Below are 16,634 nucleotides of genomic sequence, written 5' to 3' on the forward strand. Positions count from 1 at the left end.
GAGACGCGGCTGTCCTTTCTATAGCTGGCACATTCTGTCACATTTTCTCGCACAGCCACACAGAGACTCTTTCACCTTTCACTTGTTCTGTAGGAGATAGTTTTCCGTGTAGGTGTTGGAGTGAGTGTCTGTGAGTGAGAAACCCACTTGCCTCGCTGTGGGTAACAAGACAGCTAGGTGTGGGTCCAAGAGTTGATAAGAGAATCAGTTTGTGTGAGTGTCTCTGTGTGTGTGTGTGTGTGTGTGTATGTGTGTGTGCTAACACGCATGTAGCTCACCTGTGGTAAACTGTGTCACTTCCTCCACTCTCCCAACGGGGCAGTTATTCTTGAAGGCGTACAAGTTAAAAGGCCTTGGTTCCTTACTAAGCTCCCCCCACAGCTCGTGATTAGGCGAGGTCCAACGGCCAGCTAGTGTGTCATAATCCCGTCTTCCCAGGTGGACCAGTCGAGTGAGCGGATCATACAAGCCTCCGTGGAAACCGATGACCAGCTGGAAGTCAGGGTTGGTGTCCTGGTAGACCTCTCCGTAGGGGGTGTAGAGAATCTCTTTGACCAGTCGCCCCCTGCTGGAGAAAACCGCCCTCGGGGTCCCTACGCTGTCGCAAGCCACATAGTACTCCTCACCGCTGCTCAGCTCCATGGCGATGAGGTGGCCCTGCAGGTCGTAGTACAGCGAGGTGATCAGATTGCTGCTGTGGTTGTACAAGTGGCTGACCCTGGTGGGCTGTGACAGATCAGCGTAGAAGAACTGGAGCTGCTGGCCTTGGCTGGTCCTGGTGGCGACACGCCGACCCAGCCCGTCGTAGCGGTACCACACGGTGTGCTCAGACACCCGGTTGTAGACACGGGTCAGCAGGCCGTTGGAGTTGTAGTCGAAAAGGTCGTTTGCTCTCTGGCGGAGGAAACCGTCCTCATCCACGCTGTACTGCAGCTCTCCGAGGCGGGTGATCCGGTCTCGCTGGTCATAGCGCAGAGGAGTCAGCCTGGAATCAAACCAATTGTTGCTATGAAACAGGAGGATGTTTAAAGTGTGGACACTAGCAATATACTAACACATGCAATATACTTGCTATGACTTAAAGCCACAATGAAATAAAACATGACTTCATATCTCACATGTCAGAGATAAATTCTCCTACTGTGCAATAAATGCAAAATATTTTACTAGATTTAGATTTTTTATATTTTCAAATTTTTATTTAAATTATTATTATTATTATTTTTTTTTTATTACATTTTATTATAGTTTGTATTTTTATGTCAAAATGTGATACTGCTACATCCTGGAAAATAGTGTATCTTCAATACTTTAGTCATGCTGAACCAGTATCTGTGAATAAAAATTTCAACCACTAACAATATATATTTTATATTAACATTTCATACAGTCATGCCCCTCAAATCAAATCAAATGCTCTCTTTCCCTAACTGATCACCGATCGGTTTATACTTTGAAAAAATGCCTCTCCATGTAATACTCCATCCAAGCAACCTGTTTCAACAGGAAATCCATCACATTAAAAAAGCAAGAGGTTCCCTATATGCCATTTCATTGTGGCTTTAATGATGGCACACGGTCTCTATATGGCTTAGAGCTAATAGGCACTGACTAACCTGGCACTGGTGCCGTGGCTGAGCAAGTTGATGTTCCCGTTAAGGTCGTAACTGTAGCGCCACTGTGGCCGCTCATTAACCGAGGCACTTTGCAGCTGGCTGTCTGCGTCATACTCGTAGGAGTAGCGGGTCACGTTGCTGTCAACGCCCACCCTGATGTCACAGGTGGTGGTGCGCCCTGCCGAGTCATACTGGATGGTCATCCAGTAGGCAATGGACTTGAGGATCTCATACTGGACCTCCACCACCTGGCCATAAGAGTTAAATACCTTGGTGTGCTTCATCAGATGGGTGGTGATCACCTGAAAACACAAACAAGATGGCTTAGACACATGCCGTAGCACCTAAATAAACAGTTTATTTGTGCCTAAAATCAGATGTAAGAGCTTCATGTAGGATAAAAGATGCACTTGTCTGAGCACAGCAAAGATTATCGGTGGATACTCGCGAGTTAAAATAATTTATGCAATGACCCTGACTACTTTACAGATCATGAAAAACCAAACTTGATTCCACAAGTATATTCTGCCTACCTGGTTGAGGTCATAGAAAATGACGCTGAACTTTCCAAACTGCTCAACCCGTCCCGACACATCAACATAACGATAAAGATCTATGGGCAGAGGTGTCTCATTGATGACAGCCTGCATGCTCGTCACTCGGAAGTTGTTGTAGCTGTAGTCAAACCTGGCATTGACCAAGCCCTCCTCACTGAAGCGGAAGATCTGCCGACTTGTCAGAGGACCTACACGGAGAAATCACACAAACAGGATTGGTAGGAAAAATTCACAGACATCGAAAATTGGGTGCTAAGAAACACATAACATACTTCACTAACTCAGAACTCAGCACAGTAAGTACAGGTGCACACTACGTGCACACATTCACACATGCACAAACTACACACACATACGCTCTCTCCTCACAGTTGGTCATTACACCACCCATACGTGCTTGCCTAATTAATTCAAATCAAGCGCTAATTCAACATCATTAACACAGACACACACAGTGCAATCCATTCAATCTTAACTATTCCCAAACCTCTATGGCATTTCCAGTGGTGACCTTTAATATGGCCAGATAATGAAATCTAAAGACAATAGCCATGATGGGCCAATGTGCTCCTTAATGTCAGAACATCAACTTTAACAACACCATTTATCACCTCTGCTGCTAGCTAACACAGCTCATCCTCCATTTGCAAAAAAGGGCTGCTAATGAAACGCCATTATGATGCTATTTGAGATGACTCTGATTGCAGTTAAAATGACTGATTGTCTAGCTTTGGAGACTCTAAAGAGCTGGATCAGCATTGCATATTCTGTTTTATTGTCTGCGGAATGTTGATTCTAAACCTGTGCTAATGAGAAAGTGGTGCGCGCATCTGAGAGCGGGGTGGAGGCTTTTCTACAACCCTGGGGGAGCTCACAGTCTGTTCATCTTGCCTCTCTAGCTGTCACTTTCACAATCTCTCTTTCTTTACCTTTTTCTGTTCCTCTCCCTCACCTACCTCTCTATCCCTGTCTCTCTTTTTTGTCCCTACTCTTCCTTCTCTCCTCTCAAGGGACAATTACCACTATCTCTTCTCTCTGAGGCTCCGTTTGTTCTGCTGAAATGAGATCAGTTAAAGGAAGGTGAGAGTCCATTCACAGGGAGGGCAAAGTGATAAACACACATGCACGCACACACATGCACTTAAATACACACACACACGCTCACACACACATTCACACAAACGCACCCATACAGCTGGGCCAAGCAGATTAATGCCACCTGACCATGCTGAGCCAATCACAGAGCCCAGTGAAGTGAACCAATAGCAGAGATCACAGCACTCTGAAGGACTCTGGAAAGACTTGGAAACTTGAGGGAATTGATGAACTGTATTAACAACGGCAGTGTCCTGATATATCTGCTGCTACATCTGAAGGGCCCCTCTGATGGTCACAACATTACTGGCTAATTCTCAGTGGCTTAGCAATTTATGAATCTCATTTTGCCTCTAACTAATTTCCCATATCAAAAGTGAAGCTATTTTCAGATTAATTGGTTTATGAGCGGCGGCCATGCAGGTAAGATTCAGGGATTCACTGGCGAACAGAGATATGCAAATATGCAAACACGAACACATTGTATTTATACGCATATGCACACACACACACACAACACACGTAATGTAGATACTCTCTCTCTCTCTCTCTCACACACACACACACACACACAAACACACACACATACGCTACAGACTGGCGTAGATTCATACATTCACTTGTTTACTTTGATCAGGCAGCCTGGGTGCAGAGGTGGGGGAGAGATAGCAGCGCAAGAAGCCCGGGGGTGGTCTCATATTTACATCTGTGGTAGACCACAGCCTCTGCCACCCTTAGACACTCAGTCCTATTCACTGTTCTAACTGTGGCTGCGTCGTCCCTGATCAAATAACGCCACTGCTGACTCAAAACCAGACTACTCCGTTTGACACCACTCAAGAAATCTGGCTGTCTGTTGGGCTGCTGCAGGATCGTGCATACACACATTCACAGTGCTGTGAGAGCTTGTACCATGAGAAGATTTTGTGCTTACCATACATCCTTTTAAATAATCCATTTTAAAATGCCTCGTTGCACATTGTAAATATTTTACATTTGTGGCTTTTGGTCCCTCAGCGTGCTGCAGGTATGAGTGTTTGTGTGTGTGTGTGTGTGTGTGTGTGTGTGTGTGTGTGTGTGTGTGTGTGTGTGTGTGTGCATGCACACCTGTCTGTCTGAATCGTATAGAGCTTATAAAGCCATTGTGGGTGAGATGAATGGTCTTGACAGTGCCGGAGGCCTCGTCATATGTGAAGGTCACCAGGGTGGAGTCATAGACCACCTCCGAGAGCCGTGCTGCTGGTGTGTACCTTGAGAAACAGTGAAGTGACAGTTTCACTTGAAAAATGCATTCACGACTGATTATAACGGTTAATTAATAATTATTGTGCTTGCAATTATCATTTATGTACAAAATAATAAATAGCTGTGTCAGAAAGAATACTTTTCTTTTATTTAACAGTATTACTTTAATACTTAATTTAACAGTATTTTAAAATAGGGTTCCATACAGTTTTGAATTGTAATTGAATAATTGAAGTATTTGTTCTCCACAAGTGATGCCCATTGAGGCCAATTAGAAACAAACTGCATTAACCCTCAAAATTCTGTTAAAATCAGACTGGTGGTGCATCAGTAATGGCCTTTCAGAGTCTGAAAATTTCACCGTTTATTGTAGCATCCCTGTCAGGCTAATAAGTGTATTTTTTTTTTTTAAATGCCAAAACACAGTGCCAACATGCATTATATCTAATCAAAATTGGATAAGTGGAGCCTGAAACAGTGAATTGAAAATACACTTTCAATTATTCCAATAATTAGTCCTTTCAGTGTAATTTGTAATAACAGCTAAATGTGTACACCACAGTTTGCATCAACTAGACTTATGACATCTGGGCTTTCAGTTTATAATTCTGACCTTTAATTATTGCATTTCCATCAGGCTACAGTCTTAAAATGTGACACTGTTCCATGTTTCATGATAATCAGACCAGTGCAGTGGTGCAGTGATATTTGGGTGATACCTGTAGATCACACTGCGTCCTGTTCCCAGGTACTGAGTTCTCAGCAGCCGCCCGTCGAGACTGTAGTCCTGCACGAAGGAGGCCTGGCTGTCGGGGGGTGTGTACATGTTCCTGTAGTAACCAATGGAGAGGAGCGACTGCAGGGTATGTCTCACCATGCTGGGCATCGTCACGGCAACCAGGCGGTCTGTTTGGTCATATTCAAACACGTAGCGCCGCTGGCTATGCAGCAGCAGCATGATGGACTGCAAGAACAAAGACATACAAATACCACAGTTACAACAGCTTTGTGGTTTGCATTTGCATCAGCTTTGCATTTCCATTTTTATTTTCAGTTACTGCTGTTGGGTAAAGAGTTTATATTATAAAAACGGTCAGCTTTTCAGGAACTGAGAAAATAAATGCTTTATTAGTTTTTTTTTTTAGCTTGATGACCAAGCATTTTTCAGCACATTCAGTGGCTGCTGAAAGTGTTTTATAAATTCAACGGTTTTGGAATTTTCTCATCTCACAAAGTTTTTGTTTGAATCTTCAGTCGAACTAACACTATGAAAATCACAAAATTTTCACCCAACAGCAACAACTGAGCTTTAAATTAAATTTTCTTTGAGTTAAATTTAAAAAAAAAAAAAAAAAAAAAAAAAAAATTAGATTAGTTTCTGTTTGTTAGGTTTTCTTTTATTTAGAGTTATGCATTTTGACAGCTAGGCGCAAACACAATGTGTCTGAATTAGGTATTTGAAAGCTGGCAAAATTAAAATCACACACAAAAATACTGTTGTATTGGGGTGTTATAATATCTGGGGTATAATATCAATGCATTAATAATACATGCAGGTCTTATTAATTTCTAGATGGTTCTCTACGATAATCTCATTTACATTCTCATTTTGTCTCGGACCAAAAAAACTGACACTAAAATATTTCAGGCTGAATATTTTATTTCAGTTAATTTGGGAGCAGGAAATTGTAATTTCTCTTAACTTACAGCTTCTTCACACAAGCTTTGTTATTTTTTGTTTCAGTTTACTGACGTGCCTTTTCAGGTCCGTCTTTACAGTTAGTTTTCACTTCAGAGAACTGCAGTAGAGTGAAGCCCAGAGAGGAAAACCATGGGTGAGAGCCTGCTGGTAAAAGCAAAGTGAAACAAAAAGCCCCTCCATCCCTTCATGACTCAGCATGGTTTCTGAACATCACTATGGGCATTACCCTGTCCACATATGTGTAGCTCCAGATCTTCCCGTTGACCCACGCTCTGGAGACCACCCTGTCGTTCTCATACTCCAGCCTCTCAGACCACTCGCCACGGTGGATGGCTGACAACAATCCTCCACTAGAGTAGCTGATATTGACCTCAGTGTACTTGCTGCTGGGCGACCAAACAACAGGACGGCCCAGCAGGTCATACTGGATGTGAAGGGTGAACTTTCGGTGGTCGTCGTAGATCTTGCCCACCCTGGTGCTCTGGTCAAAGTCTATGGAGAGTAGGTTCCTGTTATGCGCCTGTAAGACAAAAAAGAACAGACAAAGTTCATGTCAGCCTGAGAGAGGATACGGAGAGAAAAAAAAAAAAAAGAACTGACATGGCGCAACTTTCCAGTTTTAGTGCTTTGCAATCATGATATATCATAAATAAGGCTCCAGAGATAAAAACACACATATAAATAAAGCACCCTGACTCAGACATGCATACACTTTTATTAGTTGAGATGAATGAATTGCAGCCCTCATTGTAAACCAGGCCTTCATATAAACAATAAATTACTTTGTGAACAAGTGTGGAACTGAGTCCTGGAAACCTTGCCATCTAATTAGTACACATCGGAGGAGTTGTCCTCTCATAAAATATCCTGTTTAAGTGGCAAAATTTCTGTGCCAGTGAGAAGAGCACAGGGTGCGATAGTTGACGTATGATGCAGGGAAAGTACATCTAACAGGTTCAAAGGCATTTGACCTATTTGCTAACCCCGAATGACGTCTGCCTATTAATCTCTCCAAAACATCGAACTTGTTATGCAACTCACTCCCACTGGTCTACAGATTCTTGCTCCGTGGGGTCAAGACAAATATAAGATCTCATGCGTGAATTTTGATACACTGCGCTCCGCAATGACATTTCTGCTTTGTTTACAGTAGAGTGTACAAAGTAAAGGTCAGATTGTATAACTTTTACATCAGCCACCACGCTCAACTCTTAACCTGTGTTTTCAGTCTGTTCTTACAGATGGCAATGCTATTAGCGCTTATTTATTTGCAAGGATCCCCATTGGCTGTACATAGAAGTATCAGCTATTCTCCTTGGAATCCAAATGAATATACATCCATAACACAATTTCAAACACAAGAACACACCAGTTTTGATAGACAACTTCTTATAAATTAAATAAAAATCTTATTATGATATGTCATCTTTATACAGTATAACTATGCTTCTCCCATAAACAGACTAAAATAAGTAAATTTACAAACAAGCAATTGACGCTACCTCATAATCAAATGTCTTCTAGCAAGTTTTCTAAACATAATATTGCTGTTGGCTTTAGCTACAATAAAAGTGGGTAAGGAAATCCATAGTGAAATTGTTTGATGTAAAAATTGTTGGTTGCACATTATTTATTATTGCACTATGTATATATATATATATATATATATATATATATATATATAATATGTTTATCATATAATGTGTATATACTGTACATTTGTATTTAATACACTGCTAAGCACTTCTGGTTGGATGCTAACTGCATTTCGTTGCTCTGTACTTGTGACATGTGCAATGACAATAAAGTTGAATCTAATTTAATCTAATCTATTTCTTGGTCTGGGCCAAGAATACAAAGGCATGTCAAAGGCTGGCACTTCTAGCGTGGTGCTTGCAGTATGTGTAATAGGGATATTTGTAAATATGATTGTTTGTGAAATGATTGGTTTTGACAGCTGAAGAACAGGTTGGTGTGTGACTTAGGGTTAGGTGGCACATTAGTGTATTACCCTGAGCCTGCGTTCATAGGTGCTGTAGTTCGTCTTGGCTTGCTCCTTCCTCTGCCTCCACTCTATCAGGCTGGGAGCATGGTCCCCCGGCAGACTGATGTTACAGCGGCTGGCCGTGGGACTGACTCCTCCCCCAACACCTCCAGGGAGGAGCGGCTCTGTGCTGAGTGAGAGCTCCATTCCACTCGCCAGTGACACAAGGAACGACCCATCCGCACTCACTCGGTATGAGCTCTGAGCGTGGTCTGGGTGTCATCATTTGCAGCACACAGAAACACAGACAACCGCACGCAGATCAAAATGTGTGAAAAAAACATATGCCGTTGTCTGTCAAAAAGATACTTTGAAAAACAAGGGTGTAAAACCTCTTGCAGTCACCTACATGTGCATGAAAACGTGTTTGTGCATCGTCTTTGAACTGATTGCTCCAGTGTGATTCTGAGTGAATTTGCCATTCTTGTGCAACATGTGAATATTTAATTTATGATCGTATCTTCAGAAATAATATGTAAACTATACAGATACAGAGAGAGGGAGAGACAGAGAGTGAGACAGAAAATGAGGACGTGTTGCTGGCCACTCGCTTTGCAGTTTCCTGACTGTGCATGTGTTTCTAAGCATTTCACACATTTGCAACTGTTCCCGGAAACTGAGCTTTCATTTTTATAATGTACTGTGAGCTGGTTTCTTATCCTTGGCTGCAACAGCCAAGCAGGTGCTGCTTCTTGTTTGACTAAAGTGTTAGATAGAGTGTGTGTTTTCCAGTAGCATTTTGTGTCATTTCTCGATCCCTCTGCAAAACCCAAGAAAAAAAAAAAAAAAAAAAACACAACACAATATCTTAATGATAAAAAACTCATTACGGTCAATATGTGTGCACTTGATAGCTGCTTCCATTCTCTCAACAGATGGAGGCTTATAAAAGCTCATTCCGGCATTCTTGGATAGGTGCTCATTTGAACTCTTTCCTGGCAGCTCTATCATAATACTGCGCATGTGCCTGTGTGTATGTGTGTGTGTGTGTTAGAACAGTTTTCCTGTCCCTGCAGTCCTGTCATTATGACAACTGCTAGAAACCAATTAAAGGGACGACATGAGGGGGGAAAAATGTGCAGCTTCTCCACTCTCATTTTCTCCTCTTCGCATCCCTGCCCTCTTTTCCATTTTTGTTTTCCAGTTGTTAGACATTTCATAAGCTGGATGAATCTGTCAAAGATAGATCCATTTTGTAAACAAATAAACATCAGTTTTACTGCCCATTAGTTTGTTTATTTTCAAATCAGGTCATTTCAGTGCCATATGTGAATTATTAATAGAAATGGCTAGGTCTCTTTTCACAGAAAAGCTGTGAATCTTTCGGATATGCATCTACTATGTATAGCCTATGAAGAATGAAAGCGGAAAAAACACCCGTTTGTACATGTGACCTGACTGAAATAACAGCAATGGTATTGCAGTTTGCCAGTCATAAATGTTTAAACATCACTACGACCTTACAATCTGTCCTCTATATACATCTGTGTGTATTGTCTATTGGTTAACCCCCAAGATGAGTCATAAACAGCCTAGAGGCAGAGTGGCAGAATGTTTGTGGTAAAGTAGATGGAGGCAGATGCATGGCAGGGCGGTTATATCTATCCCACTTGACAGCAATGAATATATGGGGACATTAGACCTGTGGTCCCATATGTCTCGGGTTCTGTGCAAACTCTGTGGTTTATCTATGTTCCTACTGACCTGTGTGGAAAGAAATGTGCCCACTGTGCCTACCCTGCAACCTTTGAGCCCACTGCTTCATGCCTGCATACCTTGTCTGAATGTGTAGATGGTGTCGCTGGCAGACAGGTTGGTGCTGGTGACAAAGTTCTCACGGTTGGATGCCTCCACCTCCACCCGAGACCAGCGCTCTAGGTTGCCATGGAAACCGCTCACCTCGCCCGTGGGGAGGGTGATGTTGGTCACATGGCCTTCACTGTTGTATCTAGGAGAGTAGACATGGGCGATGATGTGCAAAACACACAAAGGTTTGTAACTGCCACTCACATACACGTATATGGACCAATAAACACACTTGCCCGCAACTGTGGGCTGTGGGTGTGCACAAACATATACACTCACATGCACACACACACAAAGATGCACATGCGCATGCTCAAACACACACTATCACTATTCTTTCTTTTGTAATGCACAGTGGCACAGCAGAAGTGTCAGATATGATTTATATGTGTAATTATCCAGCTGTGGAATTTGAGACAGAGACTGGGCTGGCAGTGCTGAATAATCCAGACAGATGTGTGAATGTGTGTGTATGTGTGATACTACACATGCATGTGGCCAAAGTATTTCAAAGACTTGCTCCAGCTAATCAGTCATTGGGATAATGGCTAAATACTAAAGAAATTCTTTCCATTCTCTACCTTGCCACAGTGATGCTAAAATACAATTTGCCACCAGATGGCACTCACATAATTCATATTTCCCAATGCTAACATAAGCCCTATCCCACATCAGCACCCATGGGCACGTGCATTCGCACGACCACACGCCCACGCCCACACATACACAGAGTCAAGGAAGCAAACAAGCAAGCAAGCAAGCAAGCAAGAAAGAAAGAAAGAAAATAGAAAGAGGGAAGATAAAAAACAGCAATAAACAGAGAAAAATAAAACTTACTCATAAACAGTGGTCCAACTGTTCTCATCACTCTTGGTTGCTAGGAGACCGGTGTTACCATGGTAAGTGATGTGGGCGATGTCATGGCCTTGGGCTGACACCTTCCTCAGTGTTCCACTGTTGCTTAGCGACAGCCAGTACACCTGTCCGACAGGTAACGCTAACCATAGCGGCACTCCGTGGGCATCTCTCCTCACCTGGAGGCCCTGGCCATTCCTCCCTGCCAGCCCGGACAGCTGGCCGTCCACAGCGTAAGAGAAGTTATACAGGAAGTGTCCAGTGATCAGGTGCTTAGTGTACAAGTGGGAGCCATTCTATGAGAGAAAAGAAAAGAGAGACAAGTCCTATCACTTATCCCATTTACTGTTCTGGATGTCGTTAACTCATATATACTGGGCCAGTTATGATATGAAAATGCATATACAAAAACTTGAATACAATTTTAACTATTTTCTGAATACTGAATAGGAGAAGTTCACCTGAAATAATAAAAAAAAATATAATTGGGCTTAAGTGGGAAAATAATGTTTTCCCACTTAGGCCCCAAACAATTATGAATTAGAGGTGTGCAGATACAGTTTGCCAGTGTTTTTTTTTTTTTTTTTTTGGCAGGAATCAGTTACTAAAAAAATGCTCACTGCCAAGGGCTGTGGATTATGCCATATATCTATGTCATTGTTTTTGGAAGGAGCCGGTGCTGTTGAGTGTTTCATAAAATTTCATTTCTGACTAGTTTGAGTTCTACAAATGAATACCCATCTAGGCAGGAGACAGGGAAGAACACGACTGACTGGAAATAACACAGAAGCTATCTAGATGAATAGATTGTACTAGCGGTAAGTGGGAAAATGTTCTTTTCTTGTACCTGGCTGAAAAGGTACAGCTCCTGGTCCAGAGGAGAGCTGATCTCCACCAGTCCGGCAGTGCTGAGCTGTGGCTGGTTGGGGCTCACAGCCCTGATGCGGATGTTGCCCAGATCAGCGATGTACAGGGTACCGTTGGGTGCCACGGCCAGAGAAGAGGGGGCTTTTAGACGAGCATCACGAGCGTAGCCCCCATCACCTGATAAGTTAACAGCAAAACATGAGAACACAATGCGGATAAACTCTGTCCCCACAAAACTAAAACTGCATGCACCCTCCATTACTCACACACAAACAAATACATACTCTTTTTCAAATAAATAAATAAATACAATGGACACAGACACATACACATTCACATACACATACAGAAACACAAACATGATACTCACAACCAGTACACACAAGCTTTGCTAAATATAAAGTTCCCATGGTGCCGCTTATGCGTTTATCAGTTTAGCTCAGGACTGGAACTTGTTGGGATACCATAGCTTCCCTATGGAGTGGATATGACCACCTTGATAGTGACCTCAGTCTTATCAGATGGTGATAGTGGGTGACTGAATACATTCAGATGTGTCTGGTAGCACAGCAGGATAAAAGCTGGGTGAGGCCCTTTAGATGCTGTCAGCAGTGGGCTTGGGGCCTCTGATGGGTCTATGCAGGCAGCAGGGTGGCAGTTTATCTCTTGACAGCATGCACATTATGTGTGTGTGTGTGTGTATGTTTGTGAGCGTGTTCATGTTTGTTTGAATTTGTGCGTGTGTGTGCGCGCGCATGTGCGTGAGTTTGTATGGGTGCGCGCGCGTTTAAAAAGACCGTGAGTGTTTACGGTGAAGGGATGGAAGCGGAAAGCCTCTGAAGAGAGTAATCATCTGTTAACAGCATGACATGATGGAAAATATGCAAAGTACAACCCAAGAAATAGGGATGGTTACAGCCCATTGGCTTGTGGCATGGGAGAAACACTTCCCTCCATTTTGAACAGAAAAGAGACTGATTTTATGAGCAGAATTAAGTGATAAAATCACATCCTCTGAGCTTTACAATGAAAGCATGGCCTAACTGTCAAAAGAACATCTGCTTATTTGTCTGGTCCTTTTTTTCCTCCCCCCTATTACATTTCAGGTGCCCTTCCATGATGCACCAGCCAGTTCAAACCTTCAAGGGTTAGAAGAGAGCTGGTTCATTTGCCAGCTGCTGAAATTTGAATGGAATTGAGTGGTTTTCCTTCAGTTCCCTGTTGAACTGACATTTAGCTGGAGAATTATATGAGGAAGCAAAACCCATGTGAACGCACATAGACATAGCCAACACACGCCGCACATCCATGTACTGAAAATGCACAACTGTTCTACATATTCACACTTCTTTACTTGTCCATTTTAACATTGTACACATTATGGTTGTCATTGTGTTTTCTTATTTTTAAGGAGAATGAGCAGTCCAAACCCTTTACAATTTCTTTTAATTCATGCATATGCAAAGTAGAGAGGGGAACAGCAGAGGAGAGACAAGAGTGAAAAAGTTCTGATTATAAAATCCTTGGTCAGCAGGGACACAAATGTGACTCTAGAGGCAGCAGGATTTAGCCAATCACCAATACTCACTGTTATTTCAAGGCTTGTGAAATAATGTTTGTTTTTGTAATCTTAAACTCTTCTTTCCGCCTTAAACATAATTCTGACTAAGCCAAGCCAAGTATCTAATATGATTTCTTTTTTTTTTCAGTAAAATAATACAATTACTTTTTTGTAAACACTGAAATTCTATTATACACAATCTAATACTCACATATAGCCCTGTGCACACAGAAATTACACGAGTGAGTGTGTGTGTGTGTGTGTGTGTGTGTGTGTGTGTGTGTGTGTGTGTGTGTGTGTGAGTGTGTGGGTGTGTATGTGTGCTGTCTGATGACCCACCAGAGAAGCAGTCACAGTTGGGGTCTATCTTGCAGTCACAGTCTGTGGGGGCTCCAGAGATGACGGAGATCTCCCCGTTGGTCGACACCTGGAGTGCATTGAAAAGCCAACACGTCACACACTGCTACAAAATACTTGCTTAAATCAATATGGGAAAAAAAAAAAAGATTTGAGCAATAGAAGATGGCCTAACTTGTTCCATGCAACAACAGCATAATAATAGAAATCACATATGGAATAACCTGACCTGAATATTTAGATGAATGACATTTGTTTAAAAATGAAATGAGAATAAACCCATATGTATGGACTGAGCTGTGTCACCCATCCGCTCTTCAAGTGGAAAATCTCCGGCGATAACTCAGACATGAATCCCCTGGCTAACACCAGACTCTAAGGGCTAACACTAGAGTCTGGAAAGGCTCTATTGATCTTGTTGGCTTATTACGCAGATAATGAGGGGACTGTGCCCGTGGCGTCTGAGGCTAGTTGGATATCACCAATTTAAAACTAACGAATCACATTCATGATCGTATGGCTGAAGGTGTAGCAGGATTAAGGGGCAATGTGCATTCATTTTAATGACAGGTGAGAGGTGCTGCTATGAATTCAACCATGAGAACCAATCAAAAGCAATGCTCAGCATTTGAATGAGTACTGCCAAAAGAATGGAACCTGTCCAGAGTAAGTAGTGACAGCTCCTCGCTGTCCCATGCAGTCAGCATCAGCCATGCCAACACACCACTAGTCTGATTTTTACAAAATTTTGTTGGATGATGCATTTTCACACTGCGTTCCAATGTTTGGAAAGTTACACTGACTGGCATAATGGGAGGCAATTGCAGCTAAAAAATGTTCAACTCATGGTATCAACACTAGTCTGAGTTTGACAAATTTTGGAGGACTGATGCATCTTGGCACAGACTTGTGACAGAAACCCAGGAACCCTAAGTGGCATAATGGGAGCACTAATAATTCAAGGACAAAACTGCTGTAACGCCAGACCGATTTTGATGAAACTTGCATCTTGTTACTGTCGAGACTGAGGAACGTCTGCATCATTTATGGGTGTGAGTGGTGCTACACTGTGACATATTTTAGTAAAAAAAAAAAAAATAAGCCAAAAGTTATTACGTTTAAGTGTTATTTTCTGGTAAAAAAAAAAAAAAAAAAAAAAATGATGGACTGACCTGTTGAATGCGGTTAATGCGCCTTTCATCAGTCTCAGCAATGAACAGAGTGCCCAAGTGAGACAGGGCAATGGCCTTGGCAGCCTCCAGGGTGGCACGCACAGCTGCCCGGCTCACCAGGTGATGGTCGATACCCGGGACTTGGCAGTGGATGGGACGTCCGGCTACAATACGTACGTGGAGACTCTCAGACACCTGAGTGGGCAGGAAAATGGACGTTTATTAGCAATGACACTGTACTACGGACTCCATTACAAGTGGAAAATATCGATTTACAAGTCCTTGTATTTATGGGACATACTATAAGAATTGTGAGTGCATTGCAAAAAAAAAATCAGCTTGTTTCTAGAATCAGCTGAATCAAGTGTAATTTTCTTGATACGAGTGGGCTGAGCTGCCTTATTCTGACATATTTCAACACTGAATTTGAGACTTGTTAAGATTCTTTTCAGTGCACATGGGATCAGCCACTGACATTCAAAGCCATCCATGATCTCCTACAACTGATATTACAGCCCTTTGATACAGTATAATACATTACCAAATCTTGGGCTGATAATGACTCATCAAATTGCTGAATGGAACACACCAAAACAGGCAATCCATTTATTTTGCACATCAAGGTTTTGGAGCATTAGCAACATCTTAAGAATTTTCTTATTTTATTTATTTATTTATTTATTTTTTAACAACTAAGAAGCTTTTTTGTTATTTTACGTTTAAACAAGCTTCCCCTTTTTTTAACTGCACATGGAACTCTTACTCTGAAGTCAAATTTACCTTTAGTGACAGCACTGTTATTTGAATAAAATATTTTAGTGCTATTTTCTATTTCAAGCTCTGGCAGATATTGCACTAGTTTCTGCCAACGTTGTTAGCAGGTCTCTCTTTAAAAAAAAAAAAAAAAAAAAATAGAGAGCTTGATCTCAGAGAGACTCCTGGCATAAATAAAGGAATTACTTAACTAACAAACAAGCAAGCAAACAATTACACAGCATATGCTTGGAAATATCATTAGACTTCATAATACCAGCCTCTGGCAATGTGTGTTGTCAGTAATGTCTCTCTACCTGTAGGACGATGTTGTTGTCCAGGATGTAGAGAGAATTGTCCAGAGGGTTGATGGCCAGGTCTGTGGGCCACTCTAGGCGCACCTGCAGAATGAGGACACACACAAACGCACACCATACACAAACTTTATCCTTGTCAAACAGAGTGTAGTGGAAAGAACAAAAAAAAAAAAAAAAAAAAAAAAAAAAAAAAAAAAATCACCTTGGTAGCCACCGCCCACAAGAGTCAATTATAGGTGCTACAAATAATATCTCCTCAATAACATAGCGTTAAGCCTGCTGACCCTCCCTGCTCATGCAAAGGTCAGCAGTGGGCAGGGAGCCTTCCCAGTGTTTATTCAGGACTCACAGTGGCTCGCCTCGGCACTGTTCCAAATGTCAGCCAATAACCATGATCACTGGCTGCTCAAATAGCACACCATGCCCGTCGGCACCGTGGGGGTCAAAGACAGATAGACCTACACCAGTACACAGGCCCCAATGCGCAAACAAACACACACACACACACACACACACACACACACACACAAGCACATCTGTCTCTCTCTCACCCATGCACTTTCAAACACTCTCACTAACACTCGCGCTATGAGCTGTGTCTGCTATGGAGACGAGGCGGCGCGGCTCAGAGATCAGGGGGGTGATTGATGACTCCGAGGATAGATTGGTAAATAAATGGATCATGTT

The 16,634-nt window shown here is 42.3% G+C and overlaps 1 protein-coding gene across 1 annotated transcript in view; it reads right to left on the minus strand.

Annotated features, from left to right (window-relative positions):
* The window catches only part of tenm1 (teneurin transmembrane protein 1), a 147,839-nt gene that overhangs the window by 2,475 nt on the left and 128,730 nt on the right, over nt 1-16,634 (minus strand). Inside the window, exons 24-36 of the mRNA XM_030062473.1 lie at nt 15,948-16,031; nt 14,878-15,072; nt 13,688-13,775; nt 11,768-11,964; nt 10,903-11,216; nt 10,035-10,207; nt 8,227-8,471; nt 6,442-6,735; nt 5,233-5,477; nt 4,376-4,518; nt 2,150-2,361; nt 1,617-1,918; nt 279-985 (exon numbers count right to left, since the gene is read on the minus strand). Of these exons, the coding sequence (XP_029918333.1) occupies nt 279-985; nt 1,617-1,918; nt 2,150-2,361; nt 4,376-4,518; nt 5,233-5,477; nt 6,442-6,735; nt 8,227-8,471; nt 10,035-10,207; nt 10,903-11,216; nt 11,768-11,964; nt 13,688-13,775; nt 14,878-15,072; nt 15,948-16,031 (3,199 nt within the window). The remainder of the gene's footprint in view (nt 1-278; nt 986-1,616; nt 1,919-2,149; nt 2,362-4,375; nt 4,519-5,232; nt 5,478-6,441; nt 6,736-8,226; nt 8,472-10,034; nt 10,208-10,902; nt 11,217-11,767; nt 11,965-13,687; nt 13,776-14,877; nt 15,073-15,947; nt 16,032-16,634) is intronic.

Source organism: Myripristis murdjan, chromosome 10, assembly GCF_902150065.1.
Source record: "Myripristis murdjan chromosome 10, fMyrMur1.1, whole genome shotgun sequence".
NCBI classification, from domain to species: Eukaryota; Metazoa; Chordata; class Actinopteri; order Holocentriformes; family Holocentridae; genus Myripristis; species Myripristis murdjan.